The 19209-nt window shown below is 43.2% G+C and overlaps 1 protein-coding gene across 2 annotated transcripts; it reads left to right on the plus strand.

The window, feature by feature from the left end:
- The first annotated feature begins 298 nt into the window (after positions 1 to 298).
- On the plus strand, positions 299 to 19146 carry THOC3 (THO complex 3). Of its 2 annotated transcripts, XM_040344470.1 has the most exons (7): positions 299 to 529; positions 9508 to 9664; positions 9825 to 9860; positions 11981 to 12185; positions 13024 to 13185; positions 14148 to 14248; positions 18740 to 19146. In XM_040344470.1, exons 1-7 carry the CDS (start codon positions 359 to 361, stop codon positions 18901 to 18903), a joined length of 996 nt encoding a protein of 331 aa, XP_040200404.1. In that variant the 5' UTR covers positions 299 to 358; the 3' UTR covers positions 18904 to 19146. The 2 variants fall into 2 exon arrangements, with proteins under 2 accessions (XP_040200404.1, XP_040200405.1); XM_040344471.1 differs by lacking the exon at positions 9825 to 9860 and having other exon boundaries at positions 301 to 529.
- The last annotated feature ends 63 nt before the right edge of the window (positions 19147 to 19209 follow it).

Here is a 19209-nt window from a genome sequence, read left to right on the forward strand (position 1 = left end):
CATTTTTTTTTTTTTTTTGGGTTTATAGGGTGAACCCCCGCTTTAAGTGCCCAGTAATGAAGTGGTTAAACAGCAAGCATGGCAAAAAGTTTCGCCTTTAGTTCAACGTTAATTAAATATTTTTGTCCTGTGGGCTTTGTTAACATATTCAAGTATATTCCCATTGTACCTTCCTGTTAAATTAAAGTTATCAACGGTCTAAGGTGAATTGCAAAATGAAAGGAACTGGTTGAAAGGCATTGGTTTCTCATAGGATTTGTATATAACCAGAGAAGGCGGGGCCGATAACCCGGAAGTAGAATCATGGCAGTGGGCCACCGGTCGTCGCAGCTTAGTGACGTGTGCAGTGCGGCTCGCCATGTCGGCTCAGGCGCTGCAGGAACATTTCCGCGGAAACAGCAAGACCCGAGAATTCCCGGCACACAGCGCCAAGGTGCACTCGGTGGCCTGGAGCTGCGATGGGCGCCGCCTCGCTTCCGGCTCCTTCGACAAGACGGCCAGCGTGTTTGTTCTGGAGAAAGACCGACTGGTAAGAGGGGAGGAACACGAGCATACACTGCACGGTACCCAGCTGGTAGCCGGTCACGTGATAGGACCTTTCATTGTCAGCCCAGAGTTGTATATGCTGTGCACTCCCATCCGTGGGCTCAGCTTGTGTTTTGGGCTTTCTGATTCAGGGAATGTTTGAGGGCACTATCTGCATAAAATAAGCGAAGGCGAAAGTTGACCTTATGATCAAGGAGCATTTATGGCTTTTTTTTTCCTGCGTTGAAACTTGTGTTGCATAAAGCAAGTGTGTGTTGTGGGTGGAATGCACAGGCTCTTGCAGTGTTTAGCCCAAGCCATTGGCCAGTGTGTACCTTTTTGGTTAGTCTGAATTCACACCTGAGCATCACATTTTTATGTTTATTTTTTTATAGCCAGTTCACACAATGCCCACACAGTGTGATTCTCACTGCATGTAAAATGCACTACATTTGCGGTCTGCAGCCGGCGTCAATACAAGATTAACAGCCCCCCGAATGCAAGTCCCAAACATAGTGTTTGCCCCGCACTGGATAACACTTTTGGGACTTGGTACTTGGTACTTTTGTATTGTCCATTTTTAAAAAGTAGCATGTGCAGAGCGGTTTTAGCCTATTTAAAATGAATGGACTGAAATCGCACCGCACAGAATCACATGTGAATCCCACAAATGCACAGCCCCCAAGGGAGTCTTCTCTCGTATTTGTACGCATGTTTTTCAAGCTTCTGGAACTTTGGTGTTTTTGTATTCATCAATAGAGAGAACTATCATTTGTTACATCGTTTGTTGGTATGTGTTTGTTTTCAGCTACTTCGAAAACGCAACAAATATGCCCAAATTGAGCTTCATGCGAATCGGGGCATGGGCTGTGGGTAGAGAATAACAAAGGCCGCAATATAATCCTGACATAGAATCTAATCATTACTCTGTTAGAATTTATTTTTATTTATTTTTATTGCTTTCTTAGTGCTCATTGAGATTTTTCATCCCTTTCTGTCTGACACGTTTATCGCGATTTATTGCTGGGTTTGCCGCTTACTGACAAAGGTTCTAACTAGTGGTGCACCAAAATGGAAATTTCAGAACTGAAATAAAAAGTCAGGCCGAAAATTACTTTTTTTAAAAATAATTACTATTCTTTTTTTAGTGGATTGCCAGTGTGTTTTTTTTTTCTTTATTATTATTTTCATTTTTTATTTATTGCAATTTTTTTTCTTTAATCAACCCTGTTGGGGGGGCTTTGGTGAGATACCAGGGGTCTTAACAGACCTCTGACATCTCCCCTCTGAGACAGGGAAAGGGACTAGGGACACAGATTCCCCAATCTCTTTCTCTGCAGCTTCAGCTGCGTGGAAAATTAATGGAGAGAAGACAGCGGCTTCTCTTCATTCATAAACTGAAACATTGTAAACACAGTTTACGATGTTTCAGTTATGTGAATGGACAGTCAGTCATCACTGACTCTGTCCATTCGGAACAGTAAGGAGCCGGATTTACCGGCTCCTACCGGTACAGTTCCAGGGTTTGGAGGAGGAGCACGGAAGGAGAGAGAAACACGGCGGGGGACACGAAGGGAGAGAGAAACTCAGGGGGGGGGGGACACGGGGGCTACACAGAGGGAGAGAAGCACGGGGGCTACACAGAGGGAGAGAGAGAAACACGACGGGGGACACGGAGGGATACATGGAGGGAGAGAGAAACACGGCGGGGGACACGGAGGGATACATGGAGGGAGAGAGAAACACGGGGGGGGGGGGGGGACACGCAGGGATACACGGAGGGAGAGAGAAACAGGGCAGGGGACACGGAGGAGAAGGAAACGCCGAGGGGGACACGGAGGAGAAGGAAACGCCGAGGGGGACACGGAGGAGAAGGAAACGCCGAGGGGGACACGGAGGGAGAGAGACTGCAGCAAAACGGAGGGGGGCTGGAGGAGGACACGGGACAGTCAGCGGTGATCGTGCAAGCAGTCATTATCGGCAATTTTTAAGCTGTTCCGGCATTTCCCCAAAACAGCTGTTTTTGGCCGATATATCGGTGCATCCCTAGTTCTAACCCTTCAACACTGCAAAATGAAAAAGACAGTTGTGGCTAGAGATGAGTTTAGTAGCTGCTGCTTCAGGCCGAGTTCACATTGGTACGACACGACTGTTGTACGACTATCGTCCTACTTTGCCCTGCGACATCGATCCTACTTCCATCCGACTTCACTGCCAGGATAAGATTTTGCTCCGACTTTGTTATAGTCTGACTTGTCTTTTGACCTTTTACTTCTGCTGTAATTACCATGTCGGATGGTTAGGACAATGATCCGACTTTGATCCAACTTCAGTGATATTCAATGGGCTGAAGTAGGACCAAGTAGTGTAAGAACCTTTTTTCAAAGTCGGACCAGTTAAGACGGCTCTCATAGGAAACCATTGATTTACACACTTCATGATGCGACATGTACTTCTAAAGTCGGAGCGTATGTCATACCAGTGTGAACCCGGCCTTAGTCATTTTGTTGTGGGACTAACCATTTCACAAGCAGCTTCCTTATATTACCGGCTGTTACATTTACTTATATAGCAGTTCACTCCAGCATTCTTTAGAACAGTGGTTCTCAGCCCTGTCCTCAAGTACCCCCAACAGGCCATGTTTGCAGATTTTCCTTTATCTTGCACAGGCGTTTTAAGTCGATAGGTCAATGGCTTGGTATTTTGGACAGTTATTTTAAGAGAAATTCCAAAAACGTGGCCTGTTGGGGGTACTTGAGGACCAGGTTGAGAACCACTGCTTTAGAGCATGTCTCAAACACCAGGCCATTTCATGTGGCCCTCGTACCCCTCTCATGTCTGTCCCCATCTTGCCATAGCAGTCAGCAGCAGATAAGCAGATGCACTTTTTGCTTCCTAGCTTCGCCATTGGCTTTGTCCAGGATCAGCACAAGTAAAGGGAGGTGTGAAGTAAGTAAGGGAGGGTGGGGGAACTCTTGACTTCTGATGGTGGGGGGCTCTTTACATATTATGTATGTGTGGGGTGTTGCTCTGGATATCTGCTTATAATTATGAGAATATAATTCCTTGACAGTTGAAAAGGAGGATCGCACACCACTGGTATCATCCACAAGAAATGTTATTGGAGATTGCTCAGGTTGAACTCAACACCATGGAAGAACCATGTTCTGTCTGAGCAGTCTCCAATAAAGTTTCTTGTGGATGATACGAGTGGAATGTGACCCTCCTTTTTTTAGACTTGCATCATCTACTATAGGAGTATAAATGGGCTCCATTCTAGTCTGTACCTGCCCATCACAATTTAACGCTTAAAGTGATTGTAAAGGTGTTTGACGTATTTATTTATTTATTTATTTAAATAACATACTTGCCTGCTCTGTGTAAAGGGTTTTGCACAGAGCTCAGGGCTGATTCTCCTCTTCTGGGGTGCCATGGTGGCCGCCCTCCTCTTCATCGGGTTCCCCCATGTAGAGCATCTTTCCCTGGGGGCACCCGTGCGCTTAGGAGTTCCGCTGCTGCCTCTATTGACTTGGACAGTGGCCCCGCCCCCAGCTCCTGTGTCACTGGATTTGCCATTGGCTCCTGCTGCTATCAATCTATCCAATGAGGACCCTAGACAGTGGCAAAGTCGCTGGGCTCGTGCACATCGCTGGAACGTTCAGGATAGGAAAGGGGGGAGCGTGCGCTCTGGGGGCAGCTGCAGCACAGAAGGTTTTTCACCTTAGTGCATAGAATGCATTAGGGTAAAAAAAAACATGGGGCTTTACAAGCCCTTTAAAGGTATTACTAAAACCAGTAATCAAATGCATTAACCACTAGCCGACCAGCCACCGTCATTATACGGCGGCAGGTCGGCTCTCCTGGGCGAGAGCTCGTAGCTATACGTCCGCTCTTCCCCGCTCGCCCCCGACTCCTGTGCATGTGCCCGGCGGGCTCGATCGCCGCGGGGCACCCGCGATTGCTCGTTACAGAGCGGGGATCGGGAGCTGTGTGTGTAAACACACAGCTCTCGGTCCTGTCAGCAGGGGAAATGCTGATCTTCTGTTCATACAATGTATGAACAGAGGATCAGTGTTTCCCCTAGTGAGGCCACCCCCCCCCCCCCACAGTAAGATAACACACAGGGACATACTTAACCCCTTCCCCGCCCCCTAGTGTTAACCCCTTCACTGCCAGTGCCATTTTTATAGTAATCCAATGCATTTTTATAGCACTGATCGCTATAAAAATGCCAATGGTCCCAAAAATGTGTCAAGTGTCCGAAGTGTCCGCCATAATGTCGCAGTACCGAAAAAAGATCGCTGCCATTACTAGTTAATAAAAATGCCATAAAAATCCCCCCTATTTTGTAAACGCTATAACGCCAATCAAACGCTTATTGCGATTTTTTTTTTTTTTTTTTTTTATTTTTTTTACGAAAAATATGTAGAAGAATACGTATCGGCCTAAACTGAGGAGAAAATTTTTTTTTTTATATATTTTTGGGGGATATTTATTACAGCAAAAAGTAAAAAATATTATTTTTTTTTCAAAATTGTCGCTCTATTTTTGTTTATAGCGCAAAAAATAAAAACCGCAGAGGTGATCAAATACCACCAAAAGAAAGCTCTATTTGTGGGAAAAAAAGGACGCCAATTTTGTTTGGGAGCCACGTCGCACAACCGCGCAATTGAGCGTCGCAGTCCTGAATCGCAAAAAGTGCTCTGGTCTTTGACCAGCAATATGGTTCGGGGGTTAAGTGGTTAATATAGTCTTACAGATACAACCGGCCCTTTAGGAGCAACCATAATACTGATGAGCCCGCAATGAAATTTAGTTTGACACCCCTGATCTGGAATCTTTCTGACCAGATTTATTGATTTCCTGCATTATCTTTTCACGTGACAACACTGAGGAAATGACACTTTACTACAATGTAAAGTAGTGAGTGTACAGCTTGTATAACAGTGTAAAATTGCTGTCCCCTTAAAATAACGCAACACACAGCCATTTATGTCTAAAATACTGGCAACAAAAGTGAGTACACCCCTAAGTGAAAATGTCCATATTGGGCTTAATTAGCCATTTTTCCTCCCCGGTGTCATGTGACTCATTGGTGTTACAAAGTCTCGGGTGTAAATGTGGAGCAGGTGTTAAATTTGGTGTTATCGCTCTCACTCTTGCTGGTCACTGAAAGTTCAACATGGCAAAGAACTCTCTGAGGATCTGAAAAAAATTGTTGCTCTACATAAAGATGGCCCTAGGCTATAAGACTGCCAAGACCCTGAAACTGAGCTGCAGCACGGTGGCAATACAGTGGTTTAACAGGACAGGTTACACTCAGAACAGGTCTCGCCATGGTCGACCAAAGAAGTTGAGTGCACGTGCTCAGTGTCATATGCAGAGGTTGTCTTTGGGAAATAGATGTATGAGTAGAGGTCGACCAATATTTGGCCATTTTTAAGTAATCGGCATCGGCCGATTATTGTGGAAGCCAGGCCGATTTGCGGCTGTTAATACTTTACCCGGGTCGCCAGCAATACTGACGAGGGCTCCGCTCCCGCAGCATGTAAAATGAATCCTTCACCTCCGCGGCGGCCGGCCACTATAGAAGGGAAAGAGAAAGTTTCACTGGTACCGCACTGCCCCGCCCCCCCTCCCTCCGGGAGCTGTAGCAGAGGAACAATACATCATTAGCATGTCACAAGCCCGAGCCTCCGCTGTCTGACTAGTAACTCCCCCCAGCAGGAGATCGTGGTCAGCACTAGCTAAGCTCCTCTTCCTTCCCTGCTGAGGCAGAGCCTGCTGGTTGCTTGTGTTTTATGTGATTGGCTGGTCAGCTCATCAGTGTCTATCTGCATGCACCTAACCCTATCAGGTGCATACAGATAGATACCAGAAAGCATTATGGATGGAGGGTAAGTCACAAAAATTTAGTCTGGGTTACTGTGCCCCCTGCAGACTTTATTAAAACTAATTTTAAAGGGAAACCTGGCAGAGGCTGACAAGCTGACATTAATAAAAATGGATGAGGATGACTTTGGGTGCATATGAAAGTTACATTGTGGAGATCCTCTTCACAATGTAACTCACATCACCACGTAGTCATCCTCCTCCATTTTCGCAATGCAATCATCTTCAACCCCACCCAGCACCATCCATCCCTCAACAATGCATTTTCACCCACGCCCAGCACCATCTATCCCTCTCCACAACACATCCCCACCCACGCCCAGCTGCCAGCACCATCCAACCTTCTCCACAGGAGGGTGTTAGTCTGTACCCCCCTTCCTCCACAGCCACCTCTCTGTACCCCCCCCCCTCCTCTAAAATGACTACCATTGTATTTTATTTTTTTAATTATGAGGTGGCACTGACGGGCTGCACTGGTGGGCACTAATGAGGTGGCACCGATAGGCTGCATTGGTGGGCACTGATAAACACTGATAGGCTGCACCCCACCTCTCCACCCTAAACAATAACCTACTCCTCACCCTAGATTTTCTGAGATGAGGGGGGGGGGGAGAGTTCCTTGACTTTGTGCAGGATATCTGATGGGTGCAGCTACAGGCATCATTCAGATATCAGCTTTTTCAGCCGGCGATTCCCTACACCATAAGAATGATCATAGCGGCTGTTCCGCCACTTGATCGTTCTTATGGGAGGCGAGAGGGGATGTCTCGCCCTCCGGTGCTTCTACCGACTCACCGCTACAATCGAAGCCAGGATCGTGTTCAAACCACACATGTGAGTGAGAGCAATAATTTTGGCCCTAGACCTCCTCTGTAATTCAAAACATGCAACCAGTAAAAAATGTTAAAACGTTGCCAATGGGTATTTTTAAGTAGCGAAGTTTGGCGCCATTCCACAAGTGTGTGCAATTTTGAAGGGTGACATGTTGGATATCCCTTTACTCGGCGTAACTTCGTCTTTCACATTATGCAAAAACATTGGGCTAACCTTTCTGTGTTTTTTTTTTTTAAATGTTGCTGTGCATATACTGTGCGAGATAAAGTTGCAAGGACCGCCATTGTATTCTCCAAGGTCTTTGCTAAAAAAGCATATATAATGTTTTGGGGTTCTATGTAATTTTCTAGCAAATAAATGATGATTTTTCCATGTAGGAGAGGAATGTCAGAATTGGCCTGGGTGCTGCAGAACGCCTGATGGTGCTCCCTGCATGTTGGGCCTCTGTATGTGGCCACGCTGTGTAAAAGTCTCACACATGTGGTATCGCCATACTCGGGAAGAATAGCGGAATGTGTTTTTGGGGTGTAATTTGTGGTATGCATATGATGTGTGTGAGAAATAACCTGCTAATATGACAATTTTGTGAGAAAAAAAACCCCTGATTTTGCAAAGAATTGTGGTAAAAATATAACAACTTCAAAAACTCACCAGGCCTCTTTCTAAATACCTTGGAATGTATTCCTTCTAAAAAGGGGTCATTTGGGGGGTATTTGTACTTTTCTGGCATGTTAGGGTCTCAAGAAATTAGATAGGCCGTCAGTACTCCAGGTGCGATAAATTTTCAGGGATTGGCACCATAGCTTGTGGACTCTATAACTTTCACAAAGACCAAATAATATCCACCAATTTACCAAAGATGTGCAACAGTATAAATTTTGGCCAAAATTTATGAAGGAATAATTACTTATTTGCTACATTTTATAACGGCAACAAAGATTTTCAGTTTTTTCTTTTATAGCGCAAAAAATAAAAAACCCAGCAGTGATTAAATACCACCAAAAGAAAGCTCTATTTGTGTGAGGGAAAAGGGACAACAATTTCATATGGGTACAATGTTGTATGACTGAGTAATTGTCATTCAAATTGTGAGAGCACCGAAAGCTGAAAATTGGTCTGGTTAGGAAGGGGGTTTACATGCCCAGTGGTTAATCTCATGTATGCTGTAGATTTATTACAATGATTCAGCTAAACATTGTAATCATTTGTTGATGCCTTTCTTGTATATAACTAAAGGGTAACAACACTTTATTGGGGGGAAAATAATAGTAAATAAAAAAAAATATATATATATATATATATATATATAGCATATACAAATGCTACACAATCCATATTGTAATTCAATGTTCTCAGAAATTACCTTTTTCAATCTGGAGTGCTTTTTATCTTTATTTTTTTTTTCCCTGTAAAATGCCTTGTGCATCCCCTGCAAATCAATTTCTTGGTGAGATGCTCCTCAAGGGATACGGACCCTGCATTTTCCTCAGAACACTGCAAGTGCATCGGCCGATTTAATGAAAGAGCCACTCCCATTCAGATTCAAACTGTTTTGTTTTCCTTCAGAGCAGAAACAAGTAGGAATCTGCAACAACGTATGTTAAATCCTTGCAATGTACATAGATTTACCCAGAGGGAGAATGTTGTGGTGTGTTTTTGTTTTCCTCAACGAAAGTGGAGTTACACTTTAGGCTAATATAATTGGTATCTAATTATGTGGTTGGTGACAATTTAAATGGGGTTGCAAAGGTAAAAAAAAATGTTTCCCTAAATAGTCCTTCTTCACTTACCTCATCCTTCGATTTTGCTTTTAAATGTCCTTATTTCTTCTGAGAAATCCTCACTTCCTGTACTTCTGTCTGTAACTACACACAGTAATGCAAGGCTTTCTCCTTGGTGTGGAGAAAGCCCATTGAGGGGGGAGGGGGCGAGCATGAGTGTCAGGACACTCTCTACTTTGCAGATAGAGAAAAGAGCTATGTGATAATGGGCGTCCTGACACTCCTGCTTGCCCCCTCTCCCCTTCCCTAGGTTTTTTTTCACTTTGTATTAATTCAGAGGAACATGCCTTAAATAAACTCATATTGGGTAATCTGGTTTTCTGTTAGTGGATAATTGATGTGTTACATTTTTTTTTTTTCCCTATCATATGATCAAATACACATCTCGCTTCACACAATCAATTATATTAGGGTGAACTCTCCTGACTAATTATTATATTTTTTTTTTTTTCCATATGACTATTTTTTATTGTAGGTAAGAGAACTTAATTACCGTGGCCATGGAGACAGTGTGGACCAACTGTGCTGGCACCCCACAAACCCAGATCTCTTTGTCACTGCTTCAGGAGATAAGACGATACGCATATGGGATGTTAGATCTGAAAGGTGCGTCACAACTGTTACAACAAAAGGTGAGTAACCTCAGTACTTTAGTTTGTAGCTGTCCAGGAATTTTTCATTACCAGAGAAAACATTCCAAATGTTTAAAAATGCAACGCAGCCACGCCTCTGTCACACCTGCCAAACCTGCTTGTCTGCAATATATTAAAGGTTTTTTCTTTATTTGAACAGTTGGCAGCAAAGGGCACACAGCAGATGACTCATGGGGTAAAATAATTCATATTGTGTTATCTATTGGTTAATGCATTTTAGAAAGTTGTTGATGCAATCCTTGATTTTATTCTGATTTTGATTGATCATATGGTGCTGCAGTGGCCTGTGATCAACCAAAGCTGCATTTGTTTGTGATTCTGTGTTAATGTTGATTTTCGGCTTTCAGCGCTGTCACTGTTTAAATGACAATTGCGTGGTCATGCTACACCCAAACGGATTTTTTATCATTTTGTTTTCACAAATAGAGCTTTCTTTTGGTGGTATTTGAGCATCTCTATGGTTCTTTTTTTTTTGCACTGATAAGGTGGCACCAATAGGCGGCACTGTTGAGCACTCATGGGGGGGGGGGGGGGGGGGGCACTCATATGGGGCATGGGTGGGCACTGGCAGGCATTGCTGATGGGCACTGATTGGCAGCTGCCTGGGTACTGATTGGCTGATCCCTCATGGTCTAGGGTGGCATACCTGGTGGTCCTGGGCGGGCATCCGAGGGGGGGCTGCACTGATAAACAATCAGCACAGACCCCCCCCTTGTCAGGAGAGCAGCCAATCGTCTCTCCTCTACTCGCGTCTATCTGACGCGAGTAAAGGAAAATTCGATCAACTGCTCCCTTTTTTTTTTTTTTTTTTTTTTTATATCGTGATCAGCCTCCATCAGAGGCTCTTTACAGAGATCCGTGTGTCAGACTGACGGCCGTGCAGTGGCTGTTATCCTGCTGGACGTCATATGTCACCCAGTCAAGATAACTGAACCACCCCCTGGCCGTAATTCTGCTATAGGCCGGGCGGGAAGTGGTTAAGGCATTTGAGTACACTTTCACAATGCCTGAAAGTCTCTGACACCAAGTCTTGGGTCACGACTCACTCCTGAAATGAGCTGAAAATCTAAAATCACAATTTATATTCCTCCGTAGTCAGGCCTTGAAAATGAGGTACTGAGAGGAAGCTCAAGATGTGTTCTCAATATGATGTTCATTAGCATTCTAAACTTGAGACTTGCAGGCTCTGAAAAGTGTTGCCACTCTCCTTTTCCTGTGTAGCATTTGTCATGACGTTACACTTTTCTCTGCCTGGTAGAACAATTCCTACATATGTTTCAATTGTTTAACACTGACTGGAAATTCCTTTTAAAACCCCAATTCTAGCTTAAACATAAATTGGAGAGGGGTTTAGCACTTCTGTATGTATTTGGGAGATTACCCCTTTCCTCTTAACCTGGAGACCAATGGTAATAAAGAGTGAGTGGAAGGTTTCTCAGCAGGCACACATGTTTTTTTTTTTTTCTTAAGGCCGGGTTCACACCTATACGAATTGGATGCGCATAGCAGGAGAATGTGATTGGCGCTCTATAGAGACGGTTTACATATCTCCGCAGCAGGTCCGGTGCCTTTTGCAGGAAAAACGTGTGCCTTTTTGGTCCGTTTCAGGTCAGAATTCAGACCCTAATTCAGTCTGAAATTGAACCTAAAACGGTGAACCAGGACGCATCGGACCCCTGCTGTGCGGCAGATTCGTCTTGGGTGTGAACCCAGCCTTACGTAGCACAAGTGCACCTTCCATTTGATATGTTTACTGGATATTTAATTTTTTTTTTTTTTTTTGCAGGAAACCTTTTACTGTAAGGCCCATTTCACACTGAGGCGTATTTCAGCCGTTTTAGCGCTAAAAATAGCGCATAAATAACGCCTGAAATAATCCTGCCCCAGCATTCTCAATGTGAAAGCTCGCTGGTGGGAGGAAAAAAAAATCTGCAAGCAGCATATTTGGAGCGATATAGGAGCTGGGTGTTTACTTCTCCTATACCGCTCCTTCATATTGAAATCAATGGGAAACTGCAGTAATACCGCCGGCAATACGCCTCTGCAGAGGCACATTGTGGGCGGTATTAACCCTTTTTCGCGCGCTAGCGGGGGTTAAAACCACACCGATGGTGGCGAATATCGCGGTAAATACGACGGTATAGCGGCGCTAAAAATTGCGACGCTATAATGCCACTGCGCCTCCCCTGCCCAGTGTGAAAGGGGTTTAAGGGAAAAATTAAGGCTGCCTCTGTAAATGTGTGCACTGTACTACAATGATTCCTGTCTTATCTCTATTTGTATGCTTGCTTATAGGTGAAAACATAAATATCTGCTGGAGCCCAGATGGTCAGACTATTGCAGTAGGCAATAAGGATGATGTAGTCACTTTTATAGATGTGAAAACCTACCGCCCCAGAGCGGAGGAGCAGTTCAAATTTGAGGTTAATGAAATCTCGTGGAACAATGATAACAATATGTTCTTCCTCACAAATGGGAATGGCTGCATCAACATTCTGAGGTATGTGACCTACCACTGTTTATTCCCTGTTCAGTGACTTTCTGAAACAATGCAATGCAGTTGCAACCAGCCCTAGAGCAGGGGAAAAAAAATGTGCCTTTTTTATCTAGCATTCATCCGGGAAAAATATCGGTGCACTTCTAGTATGCGTGTGAGAATTAAGGCACTGCTAGTCTCAGGATATTTTTTTTATAAATATTTGTGCTATATATGTGCAATAAAATCGGTGCAATGGCCTACACGCATTGAGTTAATTTAAACAACCTGGTTCTATGATGGGTCTGGTTCTGAGTCCAAAACTTATATATATATATATATATATATATATATATATATATATATATATATATATATATATATATATTTATTTCATGGAATATATGCTAGGGACTCCCAAACCTGGATTATATGAATGAAGGCCTATTGCATATGGAGCCAGGCTATTTAAGGGACCTAGAGGGAATTTTTGCGCATTTTTAGTCTCAGGATCTCTGGAGTGAAATTTAATGTTGTCACTACTGTGCTGAAAAAACCCAAAACAAGGGGTGGTAAATGCAGAAAAGATCAGCGTTGGGGAGACCACAGGCAGTTACCATAAGTACCCAAATAATCACTGGTGCAGACAATTCTATTCCAAAGCCACTGAATTGGGTAAATGGTTTTTCCCGGGTACTGCATATGCACAATTGGCATTTCTACATTTCCCCTGTAATACAGAAATGTTTTATTTTTGAGTTCAGTTCCACTTTTTATGGGGGTCTATGTTTTTTTTCTTTTGGTTTCATTGTAATTTATATAACTTTGATATGCTAATATATATTTTTTTCTTTTTCTGTAGCTACCCAGAGTTAAAGCCAATTCAATCGATCAACGCGCACCCATCCAATTGCATCTGCATTAAGTTTGATCCTACAGGGAAATACTTTGCAACAGGCAGTGCCGATGCCCTGGTCAGTTTATGGGATATAGAAGAGCTAGTGTGTGTACGCTGTTTTTCACGGTATGTTTCTGAGCTCTGACAGCACAGTCGCCAATAAACAGTCACTCATGTTCACATAGTGAGAATATTTAACTTTGAAGCATAGAGAATGTATTAACTTAATTCTCTAAGCTATAACGCATGTTGTTTGCCATAATGACTTTTAGCTCTTATTGCTAAAAACACAAGCAAGCTATTTTTTTATTCAAATAAAAAAAAAAAATCATGTTATACTTGCAGCACCTGCTCTCTGTAATGGTATTGCACAGAGCAGTACCTTACCTTTCTCTTCTGGAGTACCCTGCTGGTGCTGTCTGCTGCTCCTCTCCCCTGAGTGCCCTCTCAGCAAGCCGTTTCCATAGACACCTACAGTGTGGCTTGGCCATGCCCTCTGCTCCCTCCTCACAGGATTTGACTGATTATAGTTCCAGCTGCTCTTGGAGTCTCATGTGAGACTAGGGGGTTGGAGCAGTGGTGCTGCAGGCGAGACAGTGGTGGATTGATGCAGGGAATGCATTGAGGTAAAAAACAATTAACTTTAGGTACTGAAGCACAGATGTAGAATAAGTATGCAGTTCTGACTTCAGTCTTTATTTGCATGTTTGTTCCTGTTATAGCAATGGAAGCTCCTATATCTTTTCCTCAAGCAGAACGTTGGCAGCTACAAGTGAAGCTGTATGTGTACCATAAGGTAAAAGACCATACATGCAAGCCACTTTAATAAGCCCCTACAGCTTAAAAAAAAAAAAAAAAAAAATTGCACAGTAACATAAGCCCCAACCCAATTTGCAGTGCTTGTGTTTCAATTAATTTTCAAAGAGCCTAAGTACTGTGATTGGAGCTAGACTCTACCTATGCATATGCAAAATACCAACTTTCAGAAAGTGATTGCTTTGTCTATTTGATTCAGTGACCTGTAACTGCAAAATTCTTGTATATATGAAAAAAAAATAATTACATTGCTGTCTTTACTTTGTTTATAGTTTGGATTGGCCTGTGAGAACACTAAGTTTCAGCTATGATGGAAAAATGTTGGCGTCTGCTTCCGAGGACCATTTCATTGACATCGCCCATGTTGAAACAGGTATTGTCCAGATCATTTTTAAACATATTTATACAGAAAAACTGAGCAGAGAATCATAAAAATATTTTGGGGTTCTTTAAGAGTCCAATATATTATGTGCCCCTTTTTTTTTTTTTTTTTTAAATCCCTATTGATATATGAATTTAAGTTCTACTCAAACGTAGTATAGTCCTTATCAACTTATATGTATTATGAAGCCAACAAGGTTCCTCAGCCCAAGGGTTGCAATCCTTAGAAATATTTGGCAGCTCAGGTGCTAAGCTGCAAATTCAAAAGACTCCATTTAAAATGAAATCTGTTCCCAATGGACAATCTTTGGCATACAGGCACTTGATTTGTTTAGGCTGCCTACTGTACTCCTATCCCTTGCTGGTGGCTTTGAATTACCTTATTTAGGTTAAATAAAGGTCTAGACCTTTTACTCAGTGCAGCGATAAGGCCCTTTCACATGGGCTTTCCAATCAGGTCCACCTGTTGGTTTTTCAGGCGTACCTGATCAGAGCCTTTATTCACTCCTTTGGAGTGGCGGATGTCAGCGGCGATATGTCCGCTGACACCTGCTGCTATCCGATCCTGTCCATGAAATCCAGATGGATAGTGACCCTATTTTCCATCCATCTGGCAGATTGGCTGAAAACTGACATACTGTACGTTTTCATTCGATCTCCCTATAGAGCAGAGCAGGACTCTTGACAGGTCTGTCTCAGCACAGTGAGCGGTGAGGGACCTGTCATCCACCTGCTCAGTGGGGATCAGTGGAGCGATCCCCTGCTGAGCAAACCAAAGTCCACCAGGAGGCCCGCTCGTGTGAAAAGGACCCATGCAATACTATTTGCAGGGCTGCTAGCCAGGCATTAGGAGTTACTTGCCACCAGTTTCCCCACTCAGCCCCTAATTCCGCCCCTAAACACACCCCTGTAAATCATGAAATTACGCTGTTAAATTTTTTATGCAGAATTAAGTTACAAAAATTAATTTTAATGGCAACTTTAACAATATTAACATAAAGAAGGTAGGGGGCGCTCACTGACTGAATGAATAACTATGTAACTAAATGGGTGAACAGAAGGATAATTGATAAGATATAAAAACTGATCAATTAATAAAATGTCCATGCAATTCCAGTGCAAAAATAAACCAAGTGGGAAAAAAAAAGAAGTGAAATAGGCAATCAGTAACCCATATAAGACGGGTGGATAAAAATCCAGTAAATAAATATAGATAAATGTGCAACTGACATCAATCAATGTGCATAAAAGTGGAAAAGTCATACAAAATAAAGTCTTCAAAAAAGTTCATATTTCATACTGATGTGCAAAAAAAACTCAAAGTGCAAGCAGGCAATCTTCACAGGATCACGGTGATTTACAAAAGTGCAGGTGCTGTTTTTCTTCCAGTGCAGGTGCTAAAAACAGTTTCCCCAGCCCCTCGCCTTATTAGGCTTAAAGTAAAAGCCTTGCTTTAATATCTCTTTAGGACTGATTACTGCTCTCTTCTCATTGCCGTCCCAGCTCCTGATTTCACATCCACAGCAGGCTTACACACACAAGTTCCTGATGAGATCCAATAATCCACAGATCCAAAGCTCCAAACATGGCCAGCCTCCTCACATCGGCTCACAATAACATAGAGGAGAGAAAGGAGCGCTCCATAGTGCAGTAGGTTAAAAAAGGGGGGATTTATTAAACATAAAAATCACTTACAATAAAACAGAACAGTCAGCGTTATAAACATATGAACCCCAGTCTCGGCCGGGAGTGCGTCACCACGGCTTCCAAGTCCTTCATGTGTATCGTGACAAACTATGTCACTTTCCTTTTGAGAAGTTTATATTTGCACTGGAATTGCATGTTTTGGATTTGTTTGGACATTTTATTAAAGTGGAGTTCCACCCAAAAGTGGAACTTCCGCTTTATCCACTCCTCGCCCCCTTACATGCCACATTTGGCATGTCATTTTTTTGGGGGGGAGTGGGGGCTTCAGGAGTGGTGGGACTTCCTGTCCCACTTCCTCCTTCCGCCGAGGGGCTGCAAAGGCGAATACGCTAATGGCCTTTTGGCAGCCCCTCCCTGTAGGCGATCGCCTGGGACACGTGACAGGTCCCAGGCGATCGCCTGTCCAATCAAATGGCGCCTCTCGTGCATGCACAGTGGGTGCCCGGCCGTGAAGCCGAATGCTGTCACGGCCGGGTGCCCACAGTTGCAGTGGAGGCGCTGGCGGTGAAGGGGGGGAACCGGAACGAAGCTCCCAGCGGCACTTTGCTGGACCGGGGAACAGGTAAGTGTATGTTAAAAGCAAACGGCTACACTTTTTGTAGCTGCTGACTTTTAATAAACATAAAAAAAAAAGCCTGGAACACCCCATTAATTTATCAGTTTTTATGTTATCAATTATCCTTCCCATTTAGTTGCATAGTTATTCAGTCAGTGAGCGCCCCCTACCTTCTTTTTAATATTATTATTCATGTGCGAACATTTTTCGGTGGCTGCTGCTATTTATTTTAGGTTTTAGATTATTTCCCTTCGGTATGCGCATTAGTTCCCACCTTTTTTAAAATAATATTAACATAAAACGGTGCAGCTCTTTATTGCCAATCAATGCAGCCAATGAATCGGGAGGAGAGCTGGCCGGATCTGACAAAGGATCTTCTGCTGTGACACAGCTCGGATCTGAAATGCCGGCTGCTGGCAGAAGCAAAGCTGCTTTTTTCTTTTTACAGGGCATCATAGCAGGTTAAGGGGGGGGTTGGGATCAATTGCCTCCTGCCCCCCCAGGCCAAGTCTGCCCCTACTCCACACTCGCCCTCAGCTTATTTCTATTTGCCAAATGTGATCAGGTGTGTGGAAATTTTGAGGGCTGCTTCTTGTATAATGTTGTAATTAACATGAATCTGTCAGGTCTTAAAAAGTGTATGCAAACAAAGCTACTGATTGTGTGTTCATAAAAAAAAAAATGTTATGCACCAAGAAAAAATGTAATCCTGAATGCTGTATATTCCACTGCAGGCCAATGCCTCAGTGTTCTGTGTACAGTGTATTCTTAAAGTGATACTAAAGTCTTATTACTTTGTCATTTTTAAACCAAAAAAAAAATGTCTGCTCTGTGCAGTGGTTTTGCACAGAACAGCCCAGATCCTCCTCTTGTCAGTACCCTGCCGGTGCTCTTGGCTCCTACCTCCTACCCCCATAGCAAACAGCTTGTATGGGGCACCTGAGCCGAGCCACTGCTCTGGGTGGGTGTCCATTTAGGTACGAAGCTACGACTTGGCCGCTTCTCTCTCTCCTCATTGGCGCACTGTCTTTGGCAGCAGCAGTTACAATTGCAGTTTCACAGGATCTCTTGGCTCTGAAAAGCAGGGGTCTTGAGAGCTGAAGTTTCATCAATGAGGAGAGGCTCTGAGAGCTGATTGGAGGGAAGGGACACACTCTCACACAGGAAAGGAGCTGAGGCTGTAAATCAGCTGGAGCACCCTGCCTTGTCACAATTTTCCTCTTGGTATCGGGAAAGCTCATCAAAAGTGACTCATGTTTATAGCAGAGGAACGAGGCAGCAGACAAAAATGGCACTTAGTTCATTAGATTGAGACAAGTATACACTATAGAGGGATATGCTCTGTTCATATTTCATGTCTATGGTTTACAACCACTTTTGCCAGGCAATTATACTTGCGCCTACCTCTCCATACCACTGGAGCTCTTGCTGGGCTGCCAATCACTATCCACAAACATTGTCATGTGGAGGGCTGTGATGTCATCCCAAATTAAAAGCCAATGCCGAAGTTTAGATAAGTTGGGATACTGCAGTGGGGAGACTATGAGGGTTTATGGTTGTAGAAGTATAAAATCTTTGAGGGATGAGCTATTTGTAGACACTGTTGTTTTTCCGTTGGACAAAGTGATAATCTTTCATTAGCACCTCCAAAAAGCACGAGGGATGGCAGGCTTTAGCAGGGGGTATAGAACTTGAATCTCCTAAAGACTGATATTTGTTATACTATGCACTTGTGTAGTATTTATGTTTTGTCAAAGTTGCCCCTTAGTATGTATGAGGCCTCATGCATACTGGATGTTTATAAGAATGCCAGTAGCGTAAGCTGTAGAATGTGTTTTTGCAGTACCGTGTTTTAGCAAAACTACACCTCCACAAAAGCGTATGGCTCAAACAATGACTAGCCACGTTTTTCAGCATTCTTTAAGCTTTTATCAGAGTTGGAGCATTTTTTACATTTAAAAAAAAAATCCTCTCAAAACCCACTAGTTCTTGGGTGTGTTTTTTTTTTTTTTTTTTTTTCTCAGCCAGAAACACTAACAGCCTACGTGTGCATGGACACATAGGATAACATTGCTGGGAAGATTACTGGCTGCGGGAAAAAAAAACCTTCAAGCTTTAAAAATGTCCAGTGTGCACAAGGCCTAAGAAAGAGGCAGAGCTTTTTTTTATTTTTTTAAGGATTATGTATTTATATATGTTAATGTTTGGTAATTTTTGCAGGTGAAAAGTTGTGTGAAGTTCAGTGTGAATCTCCCACTTTCACAGTGGCCTGGCACCCTAAGAGGTATATTCTAGCCTTTGCTTGTGATGACAAGGATGGAAAGTATGACAGTAGTCGTGAAGCTGGGACAGTGAAGTTGTTTGGTCTTCCTAATGATTCTTGAGGATCGGTGATATCCACCTGCTAAAGGAAAGAAAAAAAAAAAAGCTGTGCATGCCATCGGGCACCAGTTGGATGGATGCCACTACCTACAGACTGACATGGCTGAAGAAAAAATACCCAGGCTGTGATTGAACTGTACCCTTTCCTTTTAACAAAGTGACTCTGGACTTTTTGTAACCATGATTAAGTGAAAACTTTTTTTTTTATATGGATATATTTTAGTGTTTAAACTTTTTGTAATCAACTGCTTGTGTGTTTTATTTTAGATCATTCTTTGTTCTGAAAAGAGAAATGAAAAATTTCTGAC

Source organism: Rana temporaria, chromosome 3 (assembly GCF_905171775.1).
Source record: "Rana temporaria chromosome 3, aRanTem1.1, whole genome shotgun sequence".
Classification (NCBI taxonomy): domain Eukaryota; kingdom Metazoa; phylum Chordata; class Amphibia; order Anura; family Ranidae; genus Rana; species Rana temporaria.